The sequence below is a fragment of the Mytilus californianus genome, unplaced genomic scaffold (assembly GCF_021869535.1).
Source record: "Mytilus californianus isolate M0D057914Y unplaced genomic scaffold, xbMytCali1.0.p SCAF_3, whole genome shotgun sequence".
Classification (NCBI taxonomy): domain Eukaryota; kingdom Metazoa; phylum Mollusca; class Bivalvia; order Mytilida; family Mytilidae; genus Mytilus; species Mytilus californianus.
The window spans coordinates 52,515,624-52,541,549 of NW_026262679.1; the positions used below are offsets into that span (position 1 = coordinate 52,515,624).

Here is a 25,926-nt window from a genome sequence, read left to right on the forward strand (position 1 = left end):
CTACAAATAACACTTTTTTTCGTCTTTACAATCATGTAAATGTGAACCATTCTCATGATTACAATTAAACTTTCAACTTTTTACAATATAAATATGTAAACCAGTCTTATGTCTAAAATTACATTTTCACATTAAACATGTGCTACAGCTGTCTACATAGTCAAACTTTGTTTTATAAGATTAGGTAAATTTATTACAATTTACCTATTGGAAAGAATCTTACTTGATTGGTAGTGTGTTAGTTGTGGATTACTGTCCATCTATTGACAGAATGGGAGTAACAGTTTGGGTTCTAAGAAAGACACGTCCTTCTCTTATATATACTTGCTTAACTTGAGAGAAACATTTGTAGAAACAGTTATAGAATAACTTACTTAAAAAAAGGAATCATGAAACACAAAATTAGACTCTCAGATCTAGTCAATTTAAAAAAAAAACCAACATTTTAATACAATATTAAGATATTAAGTGTTAAAATAAGTTAATTAGAAGTGTTTCATGCAAAGAAATTACAAATATATTTGCAAGTTAAAATCTTCATTGCACAGTCAAAATAAGAATTATCATTTTATTTTATAGGAATACTATAGAACAAGAAGGATTCAAACACAGCCTGGCGAAACTCCACCTTCATCTAGAAAGAGGAAAAGGAAAATCCATAAGAAGACAGGCCTGAAAACAAAACCTGCAGGAAAGTCTTCAATGGAACATCATGTGTGTTTCAGCAGTCCTGTCAGTGAAAGTCTGACCACTCCTCCATCACAGTCAATTAGTGCCAAAAACCTGTCTTCTTTATCTGAAAAATCAGAACCGTCTAAATATATAGAAAATCTAGGAAGCATTCCGACCAGGGCAGGGCAACAGATTTCATCAATATATTCACCTCCTCGGGACAGGATTGAAGAAGATTTTCAGAATCCTAATACCCCTATAACTTTACTCAGAGAACCTATAGTAGCTGAACAACAGCAACAGACACCAACAACATCAACAGAAATGGGACCTCCAACATCAGTTCCCTTGTCTGTTAGAAGTCCTACCACATTGAATATAGTGTCTGCACTTACAACAGTCATGACACCATCGACAACAGCTGGTATGCTGACTAGAACAGAAACTTTAGTGATACCAGAAAGTGGTTCCCAGTTAGAACCTGGTCAGGTGAAGTCTTTTCTGCTGTTGAACACTATTGGGACCTATTTGCCATTTTGTTATTCGTCTCATTGGTTTGCTGTCTCTGTGACATGTACCTCACATTTCCCTTTCATGTTTTAAGTACTGATACTTTCATAAACAAGCAATGAATATTTAAACTAAAAAGCATATGGAACTGTAAACAACAGATCTATATTTAGAGCTTGACATTTAGAAAAGGTACTTGACTATTGGTGGAGACTTTGATTGTAAGATGACCATGTACTAAATTACTATAAATATAAGTATATGTCATGTGATTGCCAATGAAAAAACTATCCACCATGTTCAAATGAAGTGGATTTCAGCAACTGAATATTACTGTTAGGCCTTCAACAATGAGAAAAACCCATACTGTATAGTAGGCTATAAAGGTCCCAAAATGCCAAATGTGAAACAATTCAAAGGAAAAAACTTACAGTCTAATTTATGAAAATATGATAAAGAAAAACAAAAATGACAAACTGCAACCAACAACAACCACTGAATTTCAGGCACCTGGTTTGTTATTAGCATATGATAGGTCAGTTAAAACCAGAAGAGTGATACTACAAGCTTTTATTTAAGATTTTGGATATAATCAGATCTTTATAACAAATGCAAAATATAAAATTGAAAGCTAATTGATTCTATTATCCTTCTAGATACAACTTTTTAATTTCTTGTAACATAAAACATAAATGTAAATAATGTTCTGTTTATTTTTTTCAGGATATACAAGATGACATTAGAATCAAAACTGTAACAACTACACTAGTTACTTACAAGATTGTGGAAACAGTGGAGAAAATCAAATTTAAAAATGGAAGTGTTAAAGTTTTATCACAACACACGGTATGTATTATATGCACACTTCTATGCTCATGAAATATAGCAACTACAAAATAAATTGTAAAATTGTGTTGTTTATCAATTATGATGATAGACAGTTGTCTTTGTCCATAATATGATGCAGATGTTACCTGTTAAAGACAATGAATAGGCATTATTGACATACATATATACAAACTTGTGGAAATAGTAGCTCCATAAAAATCAGGTATATGTAAGTTAAGTACCAGTTGGCATTGAAAGGTATGAGATGACATTGATTCAATTAGAACAGGTTACTGCACATATGCCAAAGACATAATTTTACAGAAAGACAAAAAAAATTTGATTCACTTGAATATTATTTTTATATTCCTCCTGCAGTGATAATTTTTCCTCTCTGTTATCACATTAGAAAATGTGAACAAGTATGACAATGATGTTTATTTATTGATTGTTAGTTGCGTTCGGAACATCTTTTAAGTTACAACAAATTATCTGTGTATGTTGGGTTATGGGAAACATTTAATTTTGATTTTAGACCCTGTAATATTTCAGTGTTTAGCTGTTTTACTAATATTCCCTGTTATGTTTTTAAATTTTGATAACAGATTCATTAATCGTCGTGTCATATGTTTTTGTACGGCATATGTTTTTGTATCATCCATATTTCATCGGTTTCTATTGCGCACACGTACATTTAGACATGTTATCCGGTTTCTATATTTGGAAAAACAACACTACAACGTGACAAATGTCAAACATATTGAAATTAAGACGTAAGAACAAATTTAATCAAACTTACCTGTTCAGTCATTTTTAGCTCACCTGGCCCAAAGGGCCAGGTGAGCTTTTCTCATCACTTGGCGTCCGTCGTCCGTCGTCGTCGTCGTTAGCTTTTTACAAAAATCTTCTCTTCAGAAACCACTGTGCCAAATTTAACCAAACTTGGCGACAATCATCATTAGGGTATCTAGTTTAAAAAATGTGTCCGATGACCCCGCCAACCAACCAAGATGGCTGCCATGGCTAAAAATAGAACATATGGGTAAAATGTAGATTTTGGCTTATATCTCTGAAACCAAAGCATTTAGAGTAAATCTGACAAAGGGTATAACTGATCATCAGGTCAAGATCTATCTGCCCTGAAATTTTCAGACAAATCTGACAACCCATTGTTGGGTTGCTGCCCCTGAATTGGTAATTTTAAGGAAATTTGGCAGTTTTTGGTTATTATCTTGAATATTATTATAGATAGAGATAAACTGTAAACAGCAATAATGTTCAGCAAAGTAAGATCTACAAATAAGTTGCATGACCAAAATTGTCAGTCGACCCCTTTAGGAGTTATTGCCCTTAATAGTCCATTTTTAACAATTTTTTGTAAATTTTTGTAATCTTTTACAAAAATCTTCTTCTCTGAAACTACTGAGACAAATTTAACCATACTTGGCCATAATCATTATTAGGGTATCTTGTTTAAAAAATTTGTCCGATGACCCCGCTTTCCAACCATCATGGCCGACTTGGTTAAAAATAGAACATAGGGGTAAAATGCAGTTTTTGGTTTATATCTCTGAAACTAAAGCATTTAGGGCAAATCTGACAAGTGGCAAAAATGTTTATCTGATTTAGATTTATCTGCCCTGAAATTTTCAGACAAATCCGACAACCCATTGTTGGGTTGCTGCCCCTGAGTTAGTAATTTTACAAAAATTTTGTAGTTTTTTGTTATTATCTTAGATATCATTATAATATCTAATATCTATAACTATTAATTATGATTTTATCCTTATTTTACATGATTTCCAAAGCATCAGTAAATACAGGTGAGCGACACAGGCTCTTGAGAGCCTCTAGTTATTTAATGTCAAAAATATGCATCACTAGGAAAGTTGTTGAGAAAAAATTCTGAAGGGTTACTTAAAGTACAGCTATGTGGTCTACCTGTCAGACACCAGATCTTCAAGTCACATGACAAAACAGCAAGTTAACATTAACATGGTTCTTATATAAAATGGTTGTCCAAAATCCTTTTATTCTATATACTATTGACAATTGTTTGTATACAACCTTAATACATAAAGATGAAAACAGTCTTAACTTTTTACATTTAATCCCAAATTTTGAAAACTGCATTTTAAATTAAAAAAATAATGTCTTTTGTAGAAACCCAGTGCCAATCTGAAAAAAAAATCACAATGTTACAATTTCAGCACATGAAACATCAACCAAAAGCTATTTAGTTATTTTTAGTACTGTAAAGTATTTTAATAATTTTTTTTTTAAATTCAAGCAATCACCAGAACCTGGGACTAGTATAATAGCCCCTTCCAGAACCATGACTTTAGAAAACACTCATTTCCGTATTTTATAGTCATTTCCTGTCCATGTACTGATCCAACTTTTACTTCATACGAAAACATATGGCACCATTTTATGACCTACAAAAATCACAAAGTAATCGACAACAGTAAAAAATCGTAGTAAGCCTTGACAAAAAAATCTAGGTACCCATAAAACATTCGACAGAACATGCATTTAAGATTCGAGTAGTACGAAAACATATCACATGAAGATATTCTTTCTTTGGTGCATGTATTTTGATAATTCAAAGAACTATTATTGGTTTCATATTATCATTTGTGTACAGGAAAAAATTCCAGTGAAAACACTTCAGAAGAAAACAGAAACAACTGAAGAATACATACAGTCCCCTATGTCACCTTCAAGGACTAATAGTACAGTGACCTCTGGTGACCTTGGAGATATCAGTTCATCACTTTCAAGGTCAGGAAGTAGTGGTCCAAGTTCTCTAGATGTCAACAGACTTGGATCAGAAGTTGTGGTAACTCAGTCATTGGAATCTGCAGGTACTTTGCAAGTGTTAAATCATTTTTGATGATAAAAAAAAATGTATGTCTGTTGAACAGCAATCATGTTTAAACAGTCTCAAAAGTAAATGCACACAAACAAATTTGAATTTGCAGTATAAACTGTTTTGATCAGAATTCATATTCCACAAAGTTTAAGTTTCTCTGTTCCTATATGGTTTGATCAGTTATAATGTTCTTGAAAGCCGTTTTTTTTTTATTATTGATTATTTCTTTCCATGTTTCTTTTACACCTACTGCATTCTTGATTCTGATAATTCCTTTTCATGCATTAGCCTTTGGATCCTGATTTTATTTTTTTATTTTTCTCTTTTATTGCTTTGGTTATATATCTTGTACTGTACTTATTTACAAAAATAAGTATAAATAGCTGTCAGTCTTGTAATATGAAAGGCTGAAGTAATTGTTTGTATGAATTTTATCCCAAGTTGTTCATTTTATTAAATTTAGATAGAAAGCAATGGATTTGAGTCTAAAACATTAAAGTTTTTTTTCAGCTTCAAGGAATTTATTATTGGTGAGGGAACCAGTTACAGCAAGCCCTAGACTAGACATTCACCATATATCAGGATCAGAGACTTATTCACCCCTGGAGGTTTCCAGTATACACAGGGATGTTGATCGTCGATTGAGCTCAGAAAATCTGTTTACCAGTCCTGACACCTCTAAAGGGGATGAGGAGGTCAAGAGAATTGAGAGTGGTAGCTTTTCTGATGCTATAACTTGTGCACAGAGGAAAATTGAAACTGAACCAGGTTAGATTATACCATTCCTTATATGTGGACAAAGACCCCTATAACAGTAAAAATCAATAAAACAAAAAATCAATGTACTAATGAACTCAAAATCGTTAACTTTTTTGGTCCCCTTGCGCATCACCCTGTTCCTGTTCTGTTGACGCTGATGCCATGTTGTAAGTCATACGATTTCCTGCGCAAATTTCTATATCTGATTACCAAAAAGAATAATGACAAAAATACCCTGTACAATGAAGATAAAATTCATAATACAGACTTTGTCATCTTCCACATGCAACACCTGCCTCATATTAAAAGAATATTATTCTCAATATTGCAGAGTTTTATAAAGCTTGGATAACAATCTCGTTTCTATTTGGATCTCAGTGAATTTTGAAGTACTTACAATAAACTATTGATATTTGGAATTTATATTGGTATGATATTATTACATATACCTACCATATATACATGTATATAAGGCTATTTTTGTGTCAGGTTTGTTAGTTGTTTGCACCTTAGAGGGGACAGTTAAATATTGACTGTGCTCATTATTTTCATTCCATGGTCTTGTACAGTGCATTTATATGAATGTTTTGATAGGGAAAATTTTATAGTAAAATTCCTATCACAAACAAAACATTGATTTGTATAAAATTTAATGATCAGATAAGCTTTAAAAGTCCATCTAAAAGAATGTCCAGTTTAGATACAACCATGTTTATTTTAGTTCCAAGAAGTGGTGAAGAGTCAGAACCTCTGTTTATATTACCAAAGCCAACAACCACTGGGTCAAGTGGAGAAAGCAATGAAATTAGGTATGTTAATATTTTCTGCTTTGATCTAAGATTAAATTTGCTAAAACAAATTATGTCTACAGTATCAGTTTCTTTGTTTAAGATTTGTCAGCTTTGAATCAAATACATTTCACAATGTACAAGTGTTGACATCAGATATTGACTTTTTGATATAGAACCTCAAAATTTGTAACCAGGAAAGAGAATGGTTTCCTAGTGTCCAAAGAAAATAAACTTCAAAGTGTCAGATATCCTTTAAGAAAAATACTGAGTATTTTTATGCCCCCGCCGCATCAGAGGGGGCATTAAAATACATTCTCCATTTATTTACAGTATTATAATTTTTAAAGATATATTCATTTCATGATTTTATACTAAATGTCACCAAAAAACATCTAGTCTAGGTTAATATCTTTTGTGCAGCCCAAGTAGATTTGGTCATGCTTTTAATTCATGGCACAAAATTAATTTTCTCTACCCATGATGCATTTGAATTTATCGTAGGCCATAGATATATAGTTACTAATTATAGAATGTTCTCAGAGAAACTCCACCTCTGACAGTTGGAAATATTGTAAAGCTGCGATTTTCCTTCTATATAAAAGGTTGTATACTTATAGTAATTAATGAACTTCTAGACATTGGTTTTCACATTTGAATTGTTTCACATTTTGTCATGTCAGAGCCTTTTATAGCTGACTGTACGGTAGGGGTTTAACTCATTGTTGAAGGTTGTATGTTGACCTGTAGTAGCTTACATCCATGTCAATTGGATTCGAGTAGATATATAGTATTTATAGTATCTTATTGGCAATCATACCACATCTCCTTATTTTTATATTCTTATGATTTCAGCCCAGAAATACCATATCAGGACCAAGCTGTATCAACTACCAAGCCAGACAAACAAGATGATAAAAATGTTGAAATGACATCAGGAGAAATAGGTGACTGTTAAAACCCTTTGTCTATTTTGCATGTTTTCAACATGAATTTGATTGTTTGTGTGCCTTTTTCAAATTCTAAGATGGCCACCACCCCAAGCTATACTTTTATCATGAACCTTATTTTATCTATTGTGTTAATATAAATATTTCTTAGAACTATTTCATAATTATATCATGATTTAATATCACTTTATCACATATAACATAAGCAACACGACGGGTGCCTCATGTGGAGCAGGATTTGCTTACCCTTCCGGAGCACCTGTTATCACCCCCAGTTATTGGTGGGTTTCGTGTTGCTCAGTCTTTAGTTTTCTATGTTGTTTTGTGTACTGTTGTTTGTCTGTTTGTCTGGGTTTTTTTAGCCATGGCGTTGTCAGTTTATTTTCGACTTTGATTAAACAAGAAGTAATTAACTCAATTATTATCATTAAACTTATGATTTATGAATTACAGATGCAAGAATAATGGCAAAATGGAAGGACACTCACTTTTATCCTGGAATTATAAAAGAAGTTTTAGGAAAATCGAGGTGAGTAAATTGGATTGGAAGCAGCCACACCACATATAAACATATTATAAAGTAAACATGTGTCTAGAATAAAACTATACAGTGACACTATATTGATCATGGATTCTTACAACTGAGCACTAAATCGAATGACATTTAATGTCATTACACTAGAAAATCTATAAATTTTTATAAACTTATATCAGTCTAAAATTTATGGCAAATTAATTAATTATACCCCCGCTTTAAAAAAGTGGGGTATACTGTTTTACCTCTGTCTGTCCGTCCGTCCATCCATCTGTCCGTCATTCCGTCCGTCCGTCCTATGAATATTTTTCGTCGCATCTTTCTCAGGAACTACAGTATAGTCCGTTTGACTACTATAAATCTTCAAAAAATAATTCTTAAAAATTCATTTTTACAAATAAACATTTTTTTTCTTGATGTATGTTAATGTATGATATATACGAACTCTGACAATGAATATCATAATTTTGGGCCAATAATTAAAAAATTTACCCATTAGGTCTCTATGTTACTTCTATTTTGTTTTATATAAAATACTTGATGGAGTAAGTATGAATAGTGTAACAGCCTTCCATTCAAAACAAAAACATTAGACATGTGCTTTAAACCTGTTTCATTGTACCATGTGACTTTTCTCATTTGAATAACTCTGACCAGCAACAAACTTGGACCTCATTTAAGTTTTATGTCATGTGATTACTGAACTTTCTGTATACATGAATTTGTATTTTTCATTGTTCAATTTCTATGAGTAACCTTAGCACTGGACATAACTAGTATTACATTTTTAAACACTACAAAGTAGTTTTAGGCAAAATTCACTTTAGAAATGAAATTTTGTGAAAATGAATAATATAAAACATTTTTTTTGTAGTATTTTTACCTTCATATGTTTATGAAAAGTAAATATTGAATGTATTCTGTAAATACTTATTGATAAAACTTTTTAGAGCCTGTCCATTTTGTTAATACTGTCATCATGCTTTAAGCATTAAAAGCTTGCTTATATTCTTTTATAAGATATATATAAATATATAATCAAATTAAGGTAACAAAAATGAAGATTTGGTAAGGAATAAAAATAAAATAAAACATCTGATTATAATATTTTCCCCACAAATAACATCTTTGTAGATACATGCAAGTTCATCTATAAAATCGTATAAAAACCAGTTATAAAAAAACTTAGATGATGGTCATTTTTGATGACATGTAAAGTGTCCTTTGATATTTAAATGAATTAAGTCACATGGCACAATGAAACAGGTTTAAAGCACATGTCTAATGTTTTTGTTTTGAATGGAAGGCTGTTACACTATTCATACTTACTCCATCAAGTATTTTATATAAAAACAAAATAGAAGTAACATAGAGACCTAATGGGTAAATTTTTTGATTATTGGCCCAAAATTATGATATTCATAGTCGGAATTGGTATATATCATACATTAACATACATCAAGAAAAAAAAAGTTTATTTGTAAAAATGAATTTTTAAGAATTATTTTCTGAAGATTTATAGAAGTCAAACGGACTAAACAAGGATTTCTGAAATTTGGATTCATGGTTTATATGAGTCAGCTATATTGTGTGGTGCATTTTCAGATTCATCACTCAACAACTTCCTGTTTACCAAAATATTTGGGTGGGGGTATCATCAGTGAGCAGTAACCAGTCAGGGGCGTTACTTAAACAAGTTTTTTTTTTTAGTTACTTATATAGGTAACTTTTGTTTTTAAAAATTATAAAATTACTCAATAGAGTTATTTAAAATTTCAATAAAAGCATGGACTAAATGTAGTTTTCGTGAATTTTTACATCATTTTATATCATAAAATTAAGAAAATATAAAATTTGAGAGGAGTATAGAGATAAAGGGTTACTTTAATTATAATGACAAAAATATTACTTGAATAAGTCATTTTATACATCTTTGAAAGAATTAGTAATAAAACTTATTTCAGGAATATATGTAATTGTTTTGGGTTACAAATTATAAATAACTTTTTTAAAAAAGTCTTAATTAAATCACAAGTTTTTATCTATTTATATATGTCTACCTTCAAGATTTTCAAGGAAAATGATATTTTTATAGTCCCGAGAGACCAATCTTTGACCCAGAAGCCTCAATATGAAAGATAAGTGCATCAGAAAGGCAATTAGTGTTTCAGAAGGATTAGATTTTATATTTCAAGGGAAAAATAACCAGATGACTTTGAAAATTTGTTAAAGCTATTAAAATCTGTATAATTGGACACCTATAAAAATAATATTTAGAAAAGTTACTTATATAAGTAATATTAAAAATAGCCTCATTTTCAACATTACTTGTATAGGTAATTTAAAAAATTACTTGTTTAAGTAATGCCCCTGACTGGTAAATCACAGTTTCACTTGTTACACCAGAAAATCTATAAATTTTTATAAAATTTATATCAGTCTAAAATTTATGGCAAATTAATTAATTGTTCAAGGTTTGTTGCTAGTTAGCTCATTTACCAGACATTTACCAGACTTATGTATTCTTTTTTTTATATGCTAATGCATTTGGTGTGCTTAGGATTCATTTACACAATGTATTTTCATGGGTACCAGTTTCTGTTGATAGTGGAAACTTAATTTTCATGGTTCTGACAAATTCCACATACAAACCTAAAAAACCTTTGTATTTTGTTAAGCACCTAAATTCTTTGTTAATGTATTACCCACAAATCCCCCAAACTAATAACCCAAGAATAAAAAATACACATTATATCAAATGCAATAGGATATAAAGAAAGCAAAAGTTTTTTTTAAAGGCAGTGCTTTAATGCCTTTCTGGTTGCCGGGTTAATCCTTCCTTCCGCGATATCCAACTTATCTACGTGGGGGGTCATTAGGCTCCAAGTAGATCCGGAAATGTTGAATTCTCTCCTCTTCTTATTGTGATATAAAATGTTTTTTGTTTTATTTCATTTACATTGGGAAATAGAGAAACGATCATTGTGTTTTGTTAGTTTTAAAAAATTTTGATATATTTGTATTTTGCATTATAAGCAGTCAACCGATTGACAAACTAGAATTATTTGAATTCCGTGTGGAAAGAGCTCGGGTTAATTTCGAGTGTTATCTGCAATCTATATGTTTATAAATCATTTCAGTCGTTGATATAATATTAAAAGGTCGACTGAACATGAATTATATTATACAATTTTTAAGCGCATTTCTGTTTTACTTTATGCACGTGAACCCGCCTAACATTATTGTTATTTCGCAGTTATATAAAGTAGCAAATTATCGTTCCTGAATAGGTGGCGCCGTGGTAGCCGATCCTGTTCCTCAACTTCCGGTTTCTGTACTGTGCAACTATAAACTATTTCAGTTACATTTTTAATTAACGATGCCAAGTACTTGTTGTTGTGTACCTGGATGTCATTTAAGAGGAGGACATGCATTTCCAAATGACTTAAAAAGAAGGAAAAGTTGGATCAACGCCATGGCCCATACGCAGATTGGACGAGAACATGATGAAATCGTGGAGTCCATCTCAATCAGCTGTTGTTTGCAAGGCACATTTTACTGAAAAAGACTACGTGCAGGAAACTATTCATGGTAAAACTCTATTTAGTTATATATGTAATCGCCATGCGAATTTAAACCAAAGTCTGTTTACAACCGCAATTATCGTTTTAGAATGAAAGGCCAAAGGGGGTGGTTAAGTCAAGACGTCATAATTTTTTGGATTACGATTCAATGTGATCTGTTTGAGATTTTTTGGTGATTGCTACAATTATAATGATTTCTTACAAGAGGTATATCATACTGAGAATTATTTTAGCAGTAATTATGCTAATGTAGTAATGACAGGAATGCATAAGCTATGCCTCATAGACTTTCTTGAAAAATATCAATGACAATGATAACAGGAACAAAACAATGACATGCTCTCATCTATATTATAGTTATTTAGGTACAAACAATGAACGTTTGTTGCATAAGTCTCTCATTGTTTGTCCTTTGGATTTACATAACATACATTGATTTGAATCAGGCAAACATAGTTTTATCCAGATTGTAATGAATAAATCTAGTTAATATTTCGCCAGGTAATACAAAGTATACATTGCTAATGGAAGTTCATTTAATTATCAAAAAACTAATGTTTTATAACCATTTTCAGGGCGCAAATCCACCATACAGAGACTTAAGTCTACTGCCATTCCCAGCCTATTTTCCTGGACCAAGCAAGAGACTGAATCGTCCGCAAAAAGAAAAATCAGGGCAGTTTCCTGTGAAAACAAAAGAACTAAACTTGATGAATATTGTAGTAGAAATCTAGAGGAAAGTTTTGATTGTAAAGTTGGTTTTCCTGAAGAAGTCATTCATACTGCAGAAAGGATTTATGACTGTCCACCACCAACTGCCGGGCTAATGTTGAGCTTCACAGATGGAATTACGCAAACACCATCAATGCCTATGTTTTCAGCAGAGAATTTTGAAATGAAGACACGTGACACAGCCATGCATTTTTATACCGGTTTAGAGTTGTATACTAAATTTTTATTTGTTTTGACCACACTTGGTCCAGCAGCACATTGTTTGAGATACATATATTTTCAAATTGATAGACATAATAAACATGTGCACATAGAGCGAATTATTGGACTTGGCAAAACATACAAAATTCTAATAAATCCTATGAATGGAACTGAAACAAAACTTTCATCTGAAATAACATTTAGTTGTTTTATGTTGTGTAATTTTAGAACTTGTATTGTGCCAAAGGATGCATAAATAAAAGTGACGCAATGAATTTTGTTCTGATATATATATATATATAATTACATGCACATGTAAATTGTAATGCATATAAAAATAAGGAGATGTGGTATGATATTCAGTGAGTTTATCGAACTAAAGTGCATAAGAAATGGGTTTAAGCAGTTACAGGTGTAACTGTCACTGTACAATCTCCAACAATGAGAAAACTTGTACCGTGTAAAAAACGTCAGAGATCTTACCACTAACTTCTTAAAAGCTTTATATTTTAGAAGGTGGAAGACCTGGATGCTTCATACTTTGTATATGGATGCCTCATGTTACGAAGTTTCCGTCAGTCACATGTCTAATGTCCTTGACCTCATTTTCATGGTTCAGTGACTACTTGAAAAAAAAGTTAACATTTTTTGTAATGTTAAATTCTCTCTTATTATAAGTAGTAGGATAACTATATTTGGTATGTGCGTACCTTGCAAGGTCCTCATGCCCGTCAGACAGTTTTCACTTTACCTCGACCTCACTTCATGGATCAGTGAACAAGGTTAAGTTTTGGTGGTCAAGTCCATATCTCAGATACTATAAGCAATAGGTCAAGTATATTCGGTGTATGGAAGGACTGTAAGGCGTACATGTCCAACTGGCAGGTGTCATCTGACCTTGACCTCATTTTCATGGTTCAGTGGTTATAGTTAAGTTTTTGTGTTTTGGTCTGTTTTTCTTATACTGTATGCAATAGGTCTACTATATATGGTGTATGGAATGATTGTTAGGTGTACATGTCTAGCTGGCAGGTCTCATTTGACCTTGACCTCATTTTCATGGTTCAGTGGTCAAAAAAAAAAGTTAAGATTTTGAGTTTTGGTCTTTTTTTCTAATACTATATGCAATAGGTCAACTATATTTGGTGTATGGAAATATTTTATGATCTATATGTCAGTCGCGCAGGTTTTTTTTGACCTTGACATCATTTTCACAGTTCATTGCTCAGTGTTAAGTTTTTGTGTTTTGGTCTGTTTTTCTTAAACTATATATATATAAGCAATAGGTCAACTATATTTGTTGTATGGAAGAATTGTTAGCTGTACATGCCTGCCTGGCATGGTTCATCTGACCTTGACCTCATTTTCATGGTTCATTGGTCAATGTTTAGTTTTCTTGGTTAATGTTAAGTTTATGTGACAGTTGTAATAAAGCTTTATATTAAGGACTATCAACATAATATCAGTGATTAGTAAAAGAAGGCGAGACATTTCAGCGTGTGCACTCTTGTTGGACAACAACTCAAAAATGCTTTAAGCAGTTCGCATGAAACTTTGGTGAATTATTTATAGCTATTGATGTAATCTCCCTATAGATTTTCATAAATTTCAAATATGACATTGAGAAGAAATTGAACTTTATTTGTTTATAGTCTGGCAACAGATTTATTAAGTATTGCGCAACAGCACAGTGTATTGCACAACAGCAAGAAATCTTTAATTGAATATAAATTCAATTCATATAACCGATTTCAAGTTCTTTGACTACATTTATTTAGAAACTATAATATGTCAAATATTTAATTACAATCCAAATTCAGACCTGTATCAAGCTTGAATATTGTGTTCATTTTTGCCCCAACTGTTCAGGGTTGGACCTCTGCGGGTGTATCCAGCTGCGCTCAGCGAATCAGTTTATTTCTTAATTAAGAACTCCTTTTTTCATTCATAAATTACTTTAAACTTGGAAATATAATTTTGCTTGGAGTTATAGTTTCTAAAAAAAGTATTGTCATTGAAAGAGTTGACATGTTGCAATGTACATTTATTCTACATAGTTCTATGGTACCAAATCAAAAGTTTATATAAAAGAAAGAAGTCAAAGGTTTCCCATCATAGTTTAGTTACATACATTTGTTTTGTACCTGAGGTCGTTGAATATAGATCATTATATAAATAAGGAGATGTGTTATGATTGCCAATGAAACAACTATCATCCATACTTAACAGTAACAAACCACATTTGCAGAGTTGAATAAAATACAGTTGATAACATTTACTTATTACTAAAAAGAAAATGCCTAACTATTATAAACAGTATTTGAATATCAATTATATGGTCATTTTTAAGTCCCCGAGGGTATCACCAGCCCAGTAGTCAGCACCTCGTTGTTGACATGAATATCAATTATATGGTCATTTTTATAAATTTCCTGTTACAAAACTTTGAATTTTTCGAAAAACTAAGGATTTTCTTATCCAAGGAATAGATTACCTTAGCCGTATTTGGCACAACTTTTTGGAATTTTGGGTCCTCAATGCACTTCGACTTTGTACTTGTTTGGCTTTATAACTATTTTGATCTGAGCGTCACTGATGAGTCTTATGTAGATGAAACGCGCGTCTGGCGTATTAAATTATAATCCTGGTACCTTTGATAACTAATTTGACTATAAACAGAGATAAAAAAAAGGTACAAACTGGACATAATGCACTAGTTCATAAACAAGTGAGAACAATCACCTTCATATAGTGCTCAGAATATGACATTCATATAACTTGTTCAATATCATTAGAGAACTCTAAATCTTAAATACTGAAAGCCACCTCTGATAAGTACACTGTACTATGCAAGATAATGATATAACTGGACTAAAAATACACACAACCTGTAATTAACTGCCTTTACAGCGCTTTCACGCTTTGATTACTCAAAGTGAATGAGCTAACTTGCAACAAACCTGGAACAATCAGTTATTTTTCAGATATTTAGTAAGATTTGGCGAGGTGGTGTTCTGGTTATTAAAGGCTTTGACATTTGATATACAATGTTATCTTTCAGGTATAAAGTCAGATTTGATGATGGTGATGTCATGGTTATATAATGCTGTGACATTTGATATACAATGTTATCTTTCAGGTATAAAGTCAGATTTGATGATGGTGATGTCATGGTTATAAAAGGCTGTGATATACTATTGATAGACAAATTACCTGTTAGACAACCAGTGATGGTACTATCTAAAGATGGCTATTTTTATCCTGGAACTATAACAGAAGAAACAGAAAAAGGGGATGTTATTCAGTATACAGTACTCCAAGGAAATGGTCAGAGTGCAAAGTAAGCATACATTGAATAAAATCGGAAAGGATACATCTTTTTTCAGACTAGAAAATATTAAAACAGTGAGAGGAGCTTACAAACTCAAACACCTGACCTTCCTGCACCAACACCTCCACCATTTTGTATATGATAAAGTCCATATATAAGTAAGGATATGTAGTATGAATGCCAATGAGACAACTATCCATATACCAAAAGACAAAATTGTGAACAATTTCAGGTTGCTGTATGCCCTTCAACATGAGCAAAACCCATACCATATAGTAAGCTGTAAAGAACCAGTTTTGTTTTGAAAGAAAGCATTTTGAAATTTAAAAAAAAAACTATACACAACATCAATGCTTTTTACAATCATAATAGACTGTAAAAAAGCGTTCAATTCTTGTAAATACATTTTTATGTTACAGCTATGAATTTAGGAGTTATAGCAAGCTTTTTGTTTGTTTTCCTATGCATTGTTGTCATGGGAAGCACCTGCAGTCATTAATGTTGCATTTTATTGCGACATGACATATTATTCTTATAAATAAGAAGATGTGGTATGAGTGCCAATGAGACAACTATCCATTCAAGTCACAATGTTTAAAAAGTAAACAAAGGTCGAAGTACGGCCTTCAACACAGAGCCTTGGCTCACATCGAACAGCAAGCTATAAAGGGCCCCAAAAAGACTAGTGTAAAACAATTCAAACAGGAAAACCAAGTCTAATCTATATAAAAAAAACCGAGAAACACTTATAAACCACACCAACAAACAACAACCACTGAACAACAGGCTCCTGACTTAGGACAGGTGCATAAAAATGCAGCAGGTTTAAATGTTTTAACAGTCGCATGGAGCCAACCTTCACCCTAACCTGAAGCAATAGTGTAACATCACAACATAGAAAGACATACTATAAAATATCAATTGAAATGGCTTAACTCAAAAGTCATGAATTTTGAATGCCTCAAAATTAGGGATTCTAATGAAACATACATGTTATGTTATTATTATCTATTGAAAGACAACATTACATACTTTGGTATCCATTGTCTCTTTAATTTTTGTGTCGTCTGTAACAAAGTCCAAGAAGCTAGACTTAGGTATGCTATTTCCGGATTCATTGTTGGTGTTTTTTTTAGTTTTACCAAGTGTACAGATTGTCAACACCTTATTTGCAATTTACTATACCAAACTACCAACAAAAAATATAACTGTACTGTAAAGTAGATTTTTAAGAAGATATCTGTTTTTTGACTTAAATCTTTATTAACTTCACATTGGAGAGATATGACTTATGCTGTTATCTTTACCAGGTTCAGATCAAGTCAAGTAATACTAAGTGAAGACCAAGCAGCATGTCTTATAGCAGACTTACAATGTCAGCTTGGTGACCAGTCTGAAGACACTGAAGAACCTACTATGAAAAATGCTAATGTTAGCTTAGGTAAGATATCTCAACAGTAAATCAAGAAGATTAAACTTTAGTGAAAGTAAAATGCATGAAATATTTTTACGCTAAATAAAATGCTTAAAAGTGGTGTGGGGGACATAGAAATACCTGGTGTCTATTTATCTGTCCCTCTGTCCTTTCTTTTAAGCATTCCTACATATACACAGTTCTTGCCAGATTTTATGAAATTTATATCAAAGGTTTATATCAGCAGTGACATGGACAAGTTCAAAATCACTGCCCCTGGGACATATAATATGGAAAATTGGATTGTAAGTACTCTAGATCTCAAGTCACTATTTCTTGTAGGATTGTAATGAAATTTACATCAAAGGTTAATATCAGCAATGTCTGGGATGAGTTGGAAATTAGCACTCATCAATTAATTTATCAGTAGTAATGGCCATTAAAAATGTAGTTTAAATTGAACATTTCATTGTATTAGCACTCTCACACCTGCATATCTTGTCAGATTTTTATGAATTTTTTATTAAAGTTTATACCAGCAAGGTCTTTGAATAGTGCTGAATAATTGTTTATACAGGATTTATGCCACTTTGAAATAGAATTTATATTGAAAATATCGTTGTTAGCAATTTCATGTCTACATTTCTTGTAGGATATTTCTGAAATAGTTTAAAAGAATCTAATACATTTTTTTTTTTTTTTTTTGAGTGATTGCCCTTCGGCACATAAAACATGTGCAACAGCAGGTGGTCGACATTGGAATGTTTTTTTATTTTCCTTAACTTAAATTTGTAGAAATTTTCATATTTTTTTGTAATTTGAATAATTGTACATGTATTACTGTAATGAATTAATAAAGGGAAATATTTGACACACCATAATGTAACCAATATTTTATGGTAAAACTGCCAAAATAACCCAATTTATAGTAATTGTTAATGTCATATTGTGAATGAAATCAACATGCGAAAATTCATGGAAATTCAGCAACAAATTAATTTAGAACTTACAGACAGATCTTAAAAATTTGTATATCTATTATAAAGCTGATTTGCAGATCAGAAATTCCTTTTAAACATCACATAAAAATAAGGAGATTTGGTATGATTGCCAATGAGACAACTCTCCACCAGAGACCAAATGACATAGAAGTTAACAACTATAGGTCACCGTACTGCCTTTAACAATGAGCAAAACCCATACCACATAGTCAGCTAAAAAAGTCCCCGAAATGACAAATGTATAACAATTCAAACGAGAAAACTAACGGCTCATTTTTATATTTATTTTATAGAAAATTTAGTAATAGGAAAGAGAAGAAAAGAGAGTAGATATGAACAATTAAACATGTCAACTGAGGAGCCAAAGCCAGGGCCAAGCAGTATAAAAAAGAGTAAAACTCCATTTTCTCCCACTCCTGGCAAAAGAAGAAATGTTTCAGGACCTTCTACCAGTACACCAAGAGTTGCCAAACGTAGAAAAATAGCAGAAGGTAACATGAAAATAAGGAAAATTAAGGGCAATTCAATTAAAATGGATGTTTAAAGGTAGGAATGTACTTCCAAAATACTCAAACAACCATCTTTCTTTCTTTTAGTTGTTTTGCATGAATCAAATATACATATCACAATAAATGACTCGAGGTCAATGTTTAAAAAAAACGCTACTGTCCCATATTCATTACTGTAAATTCAGAAATTATTGCGAGGTTTTTATTAATGCGAATAATGCGACTGGGTGAATATCGCAATAATAAGAACTCACATTCTGATAACTGAAATATAGACCGGTATGCACTTTTTTCGAAATCGCAATAATAAAACTCGCATTTTTGTTCATTCTTGAAAAATCGCAATAATAAATGCACGCAATAATTTCTGAATTTACAGTATAATGATTGTCCTTATAGGATTGACAGAAAATCAATAAAAGAAAAGGTTGGCCTCTATTTATATTTTTTACAAGAAGATACATGTATGTTCTAATTATGATTTTAATCAAAAGAAATAAAAGCAACAGAAAATATCTCATTTTTTGTATGTAAATAATTTTAATCTGCAGTTATAAAGAAAACATATAATGAGTGGTTCTCATCCAATTGTCATTTTTATACGACCGCAATCGTATATTGGTATGACGTTGTCGTCGTCGTCATCTGTAGACACATTAGTTTTCGCACTCTAACTTTAGTTTAAGTGAATGGATCTCAATGAAATTTTACCATAAGGTTCAATACCACAAAAGGAAGGTGGGGGTTGATTTTGGGGGTTATGGTACCCACAGTTAAGGAATTGGGGCCAAAAAGGGGCCAAAAATAAGCGTTTTTGTAACTTCCAGACATAACTTGTGTGTAAGTGTATGGATCTCTCTGACATTGTACCACAAGGTTCCATATCACAAAGGGAATGCTGGGATTGATTTTGGGGGTAATTGCCTCCAAATTTTAGGAATTAGGGGCCAAAAAGGGGCAAAAAACAAGCATTTTTCTAGTTTCATGACAATAACTTGTGTGTAAGTGTATGGATTTTTATGAAATTGTATTACAAGGTTCCACATCACAAAGGGAAAGCTGGAATTGAGTTTGGGGGTAATTGCCCAAAAAGTTTAGGAATAAGGGGCCAAAAATAAGCATTTTTCTAGTTTCCAGACAATAACTTGTGTTCAAATGTATGCAAGGTACCATACCACAAAGGGAAGGCTGGGATTGATTTTGGGGGTAATTCCCTCAAAATTTTAGTAATTAGGGGCCATAAAAGGGCAAAAAAACAAGCATTTTTCTAGTTTCAGGACAATAACTTGTGTGTAAGTGTATGGATCTTTATGAAATTGTACTGCAAGGTTCCATATCACAAAGGGAAAGCTGGGTTTGAGTTTGGGGGTAATTGCCCTAAACGTTTAGGAATTTGGGGCCAAAAAGGGGCCAAAAAACAAGCATTTTTCTAGTTTCCAGACAATAACTTGTGTTCCAGTGTATGGATCTCTCTGAAATTGTACTGCAAGGTACCATACCACAAAGGGAAAGCTGGGATTGAGTTTGGGGGTGATGAATCATAAGGGGGTTCCAAAAATTGGGGGGGAATTTTTTTTCCTTTTTTTTCTTTAAAATTTTCCATTTTAAATTGGTTATTTCTGATTTATATATAAAAGCAAATAGTAATGAGATGGTTTGAATAGGTAAATTAAAAATTTTTAAGTTCTTAGACCACTTTCATTCTATGTGAGAAACCTATGCTGTGTCAAATATTTAATTACAATCCAAATTCAGTGCTGTATCAAGCTTGAATGTTGTGTCCATACTTGCCCCAACTGTTCAGGGTTCGACCTCTGCGGTCGTATCAAGCTGCGCCCCAGCGGAACATTTTATTCCATCTGTATTTCAAAAATTTATGAGCTTAATTCTTCATTTATCTGATAAAAAAAATTGGTCATATTTGTAAATTAGATATTTGTTATGTATAAGATTAAGAAGATGTGGTATGACTGCCAGTGAGACAACTCTCCACCAGAGATTTGATGACATAGTGTATTGTAACATTTTGAACTATTCTTCACATTATTTATTGTAATTGCATGTCTGATAACATAATTACTAGGGATGAATATTTCACAAAACTTTTATGTGAAAGTATTGTTTTTATTGTCTCACCTGTGATGATTATTGCCAAAGCAAGACTTAGGCATGCTGTTTTAAGCAACAGTGGTGTCAACAATTGTTAAAGTTGCTGATAAGGTTACACAGGTTAGACTTTTCTCTGTGTTAAGTTTATATTAAACAATTTGTTAAGCATCTTTTATTTGATTGGCTTTATTTTTAGATGCTGCTACTGAGTCTACTACCCCTCCTAGTGGAGATACATCCCCAATAACACATAGAAGATCTCCTCGAAAAGGGAAAGGTAATTTTAATTGTCTTTCTTTGTATTGTAGATTCTAATACTCAGGCCACACCAAATAGATTTTTTAATTATTGTTTTTTGGACTCCCTCTTTCATATAATTTTTTGCTTAAATTGTTTTGAGAAATGAATTCTAGTTTATCAATTGTTCTGTTTAAAACTTTTTCTTTTTATTCGGGCCAGTGTGAGCTTTTGCCATTACTTGGCGTCTGTTGTCTGTCGTTGTCCTTCATTGTCTGACAATAACTTTTACAAAGATCATCTCCTCTGAAACTACTGGTCCAAATTTGATAATCATTAATGGGATATCTAGTTAAACAAATGTGTCTGATGACCCAGCCTGTGGACAAACATGGCCGACATGGCTAGAAATAGAACATAGAGGTAAAATGTAAGTTTTGTCTATTATCCTGAAAACCACTATAGATAGAGAAAATCTGACAGTGACAAAAATGTTTAGAATGATGAGATCTACATAATGTCTAATGACATCAAAACTTTCTGACTACTTCTTATAGAAATTATTGCCCTGAAAGGACAAATTGTACCAATTTTTTGTGTTTTTGCCAATTATCTTGAAAAATTATAATAGATAGACAGAAAGTTTAAAGATCAAAATTATCAGCAAGACAAGATCTACAAATAAGTGAATATAATCAAAATTGTCAGTCTACAGCTTATTGAAGTTATTGCCCTCTAATGCGGTATTTTCCCTAATTTTTTGCATTTTTGCAAATTATCTTGAAAACTTTAATAGATAGATAGAAACATTAATTAAATAGCAAACATGATCATCAGCCAGACAAGATCTACAAGAAAGACAACATGACCAAAATTGTTAGTTGACACCTTAATGAAGTTATAAACCTTTAAAAATGATTTCCCAATTTTTCTTGCATTTTTGCGTATTATCTTGAAAACTATAATTGATAAATAGAAACTTTAAATAGCAATAATGATCAGCAAGACAAGATCTACAAATAAGGCAGTAGACAGAAAATCGTCAGTTGACTCCTTATTGGAGTTATTGCCATTTAATGATGATATTTACAAATATATTTTGCATTTTTTGTCAATTATCTTGAAGACTATGATAGATAAATAGAAGTTTGAAAAGGAAAAATGGTCAGCAGGATAAGACTTAGAATTGTCTGTTAACTTTTGATAGACTTATTCCCCTTTAATGATGATTTTTGCTAAAAAGTGGCCATTGTTGAAGATGCAGGTGAGCGACAACATCTCTTTAGAGCCTCTAGGTTGAATTCCTATAAAAACATTGAGATACTGGTAATTTAAATATGTTGTTTCATGAGCATATTTTTTACTGGTCATTTATTGTTTTTAAATTCAGAAAAATTTTGAATGTTTTTCCTATAAGCCTTATTGAACTGTTTCTCTGCCACTCTATTCAATATGCTGTTATTGCTGCTATTATATGGGCTCCTTTTGATCATTATACATGAAATACCAACATACATTTTTAAAGGTCCAGCTAAATCACCACAGAAATTGTTCCAAGGAATGTACTTCATGTTCACCCAGGTAAAGAAAACAACAGATATTGTAGACAGAGAGAAAGAGATGTTACGAGACTCTACACAGGAGACGTCTGCTGAGGAAAGTGGTCCTGATGGTATGTTTGTGTCACAACAAAAATATCAATGAATAATATTTGGTTTATCTCATACATGTGAATCTTCCAGCGGGAGTCAAAATCTCCCAATTTTTAGGCCCTCTTCCATTCCTCCTGTTAGTAATTTAAAATCTTCCTTTTACTTTTTAAATTTCAACCCCTCAAAATTTGTCTTCATTTTTATACGACCGCAAAAAAATTTATGGTTGTATATTGGAATGTCGTCGGCGGCGTCCGAAGACACATTAGTTTTCGCACAATAACTTTAGTTTAAGTGAATGGATCTCTATGAAATTTTAACATAAGGTTCAATACCACAAAAGGAAGGTTGGGATTGATTTTGGGGGTTATGGAATTAGGGGCCAAAAATAAGCATTTTTGAAACTTCCAGACAATAACTTGTGTGTTAGTATATAGATCTCTCTGACATTGTACCAAAAGGTTCCATATCACAAAGGGAATGCTGGGATTGATTTTGGGGGTAATTGCGTCAAAATTTTAGGAATTAGGGGCCAAAAAAAGGCAAAAAACAAGCATTTTTCTAGTTTCATGACAATAACTTGTGTGTAATTGTATGGATCTTTCTGAAATTGTACTACAAGGTTCCATATCACAAAGGGAAAGCTGGAATTGATTTTGGGGTAATTGCCAAAACGCTAAGGAATAAGGGGCCAAAAATAAGCATTTTTCTAGTTTCCAGACAATAACTTGTGTTCAAGTGTATGGATCTCTTTGAAATTGTACTGCAAGGTACCATACCACACACAGAAGGCTGGGATTGATTTTTGGGGGTAATTGCCTCAAAATTTTAGGAATTAGGGGCAAAAAAGGGGCAAAAAACAAGCATTTTTCTAGTTTCTTGACAATAACTTGTGTGTAAGTGTATGGATCTTTATGAAATTGTACTACAAGGTTCCATATCACAAAGTGAAAGCTGGGTTTGAGTTTGGGGGTAATTACCCTAAACGTTTAGGAATTTGGGGTCAAAAAGGGGCCAAAAAACAAGCATTTTTTCAGTTTCCAGACAATAACTTGTGTTCAAGTGTATGGATCCTCTGTACTGCAAGGTACCATACCACAAAGGGAAGGCTGGGATTGAGTTTGGGGGTGATGAATCATAAGGGGGTTCAAAAAATTGGGGGGGGGGGATTTTTTTTTTCCTTTTTTTCCTTTTTTTTTTTCTTTAAAATTTTCCATTTTAAGTTGGTCATTTTTGATTTATATATAAAAGCAAATAATAATGATATGGTTTGATTTCATCAAAAATTGAAATATCGGGGTTCTTTGATATGCTGAATCTAACCGTGTATTTAGATTCTTAATTTTTGGTCCCATTTTCAAATTGGTCTACATTAAGGTCCAAAGGGTCCAAAATTAAATTTAGTTTGATTTTAACAAAAATTGAATTCTTGGGGTTCTTTGATATGCTAAATCTAACCATGTATGTATTTAGATTTTGGATATTGGACAATAATAGGTAAATTAAAAAATTTTAAGTTCTTAGACCACATTCATTCTGTGTCAGAAACCTATGCTGTGTCAAATATTTAATCACAATCCAAATTCAGAGCTGTATCAAGCTTGAATGTTGTGTCCATACTTGCCCCAACTGTTCAGGGTTCGACCTCTGCGGTCGTATCAAGCTGCGCCCAGCGGAGCATTTTATTTCAGTTATGAGGCCCAAACTCCAGCTGAAAATATTCAGATCTCCAGTTGTGAATTAACAACTCTGTCACATGTATGATTTTTTATGTGGTTAATTGTACACAATATTTGTTTGAAATTGAAGTGTTTTTCTGATGTCTTTTCATTTATGCAAATTTATGCAGTGATTGTAATCCTTATAAATATTTGCATATAGATTTTTAATCTTGAGTTTTTTTTTCATGTCATTTAAATGACATTACCATTACTTTCACAAGGAAGTTCCAATAGGGCAACTGTTTAGATTTGATTTAATAAATTTCAATGCAACTCCACAAAAGTGTAGTATACTATATGAGGAATAATTCTGTTTTGACAAGTTTTAGCACAGTTGAGTGGATTTCACTATTTGTTATTTTTTGGAGCAGGGATATTGATAATATAATAGTGATTATTCATTCTTTTTAGATGAAGGCAAGGTTCCATTTGATAAAGACTTCTTGAAGAGCCAAATAACAAAAGAAGGAGGGATCATATTGGATAAAATAAACTGCAGTTTTTTGCAGGTATTTTATGTAGAATGTAAAGTAGTTTCATGAATTTTTATACCTATGATGTAAAAATGTTGCAGAAGCACAAAATATATCTGGATAATAAGTTTGATTAAAACGTTATTCTTGGATATTACAATCAGTTACTTTAAACTGATATCAGATTAAATATTAATAAAACATTAAAACATGCAAGTGTAAAATACAAAGCAAATTTTCTTTGTCAGAAAATCCCCTGCCTTTGACGAAAAGAGATGTTTGATGGGGAAATGCCTGTACCAAATCAGGAATTTGACAGTTATTTTTCATTTCGACATTTGTTTGGAGTTTGGTATTTTTTGTTATTTAACTTTTTGATGATACATGTATCTTATGCCTCTCTTTTCTTACACAGCTCTTGATAAAATTAAAAAAGATTCAAATTGACCACTTGCAAGAAAATAGGTGAAGCATGGTTTTGATAACAATTCATGTATTTCCTTCAATATTTAATATTTCATGTATAATTGATTTGAAATATTTTAGAACAAAGCTTCATTGTTCCTGATATCAAATTCATATGTACGGACTGTGAAATATTTCCAAACCTTAGCAGCAGGCTACCCTTGTGTGTCACATCGATGGATTATAGACTCTGTATCACAGCAAACACTTCTAGATTACAAATCCTATATGTTACAAGCAGGGATCAGTATAGAGAAGAAGAAAAAAGTGGAATGGTATGTTGATTAAAGGCCTAAAAGTCTTGAAAATCTATGTTGATATTGTTACACCTGTAAAAATGTAGTCTGTTTTGCTATTGATTTTTTCTTATATAGGTAGAAATGTAGATTTCACCACTGCAACAAGTGTGTTACGATATTTCTCCACTTGAGACAGTTAGATTTTAATATTTAAAGCGAGAGGCTTGCCAAGCTTTTTAAATAATTAAAATTTAACTGTTGAGAGTGGAGAAATATCGTAATACACGAGTTATAGTGGTGGAATCTGTTTCTCTTATGATTTTTATCCTTCCTTTTCAAAA

General features: G+C 32.0%; 2 protein-coding genes across 2 annotated transcripts in view; both read left to right on the top strand.

The window, feature by feature from the left end:
* Positions 1 to 25,926, top strand: part of LOC127734834 (TP53-binding protein 1-like) — a 53,950-nt gene that overhangs the window by 23,547 nt on the left and 4,477 nt on the right. Inside the window, exons 18-31 of the mRNA XM_052244863.1 lie at positions 580 to 1,161; positions 1,906 to 2,028; positions 4,658 to 4,877; positions 5,396 to 5,653; positions 6,366 to 6,453; positions 7,288 to 7,379; positions 7,836 to 7,911; positions 15,574 to 15,774; positions 17,076 to 17,206; positions 18,474 to 18,671; positions 20,995 to 21,075; positions 22,561 to 22,707; positions 24,820 to 24,917; positions 25,428 to 25,621. Of these exons, the coding sequence (XP_052100823.1) occupies positions 580 to 1,161; positions 1,906 to 2,028; positions 4,658 to 4,877; positions 5,396 to 5,653; positions 6,366 to 6,453; positions 7,288 to 7,379; positions 7,836 to 7,911; positions 15,574 to 15,774; positions 17,076 to 17,206; positions 18,474 to 18,671; positions 20,995 to 21,075; positions 22,561 to 22,707; positions 24,820 to 24,917; positions 25,428 to 25,621 (2,489 nt within the window). The remainder of the gene's footprint in view (positions 1 to 579; positions 1,162 to 1,905; positions 2,029 to 4,657; positions 4,878 to 5,395; positions 5,654 to 6,365; positions 6,454 to 7,287; positions 7,380 to 7,835; positions 7,912 to 15,573; positions 15,775 to 17,075; positions 17,207 to 18,473; positions 18,672 to 20,994; positions 21,076 to 22,560; positions 22,708 to 24,819; positions 24,918 to 25,427; positions 25,622 to 25,926) is intronic.
* Positions 11,274 to 12,709, top strand: LOC127734853 (uncharacterized). Its single transcript, XM_052244892.1, has 2 exons — positions 11,274 to 11,508; positions 12,077 to 12,709. The coding sequence occupies exons 1-2, from the start codon at positions 11,421 to 11,423 to the stop codon at positions 12,688 to 12,690; spliced, it is 702 nt and encodes a 233-aa protein (XP_052100852.1). The 5' UTR covers positions 11,274 to 11,420; the 3' UTR covers positions 12,691 to 12,709.

Coding starts and splice junctions, on each gene's coding strand:
- LOC127734853 (XM_052244892.1), top strand. CDS start 11,421: ATGATGAAATCGTGGAGTCCATCTCAATCAGCTGTTGTTTGCAAGGCA. Junction 11,509..12,076: donor CGTGCAGGAAACTATTCATG/GTAAAACTCTAT, acceptor AACCATTTTCAG/GGCGCAAATCCACCATACAG.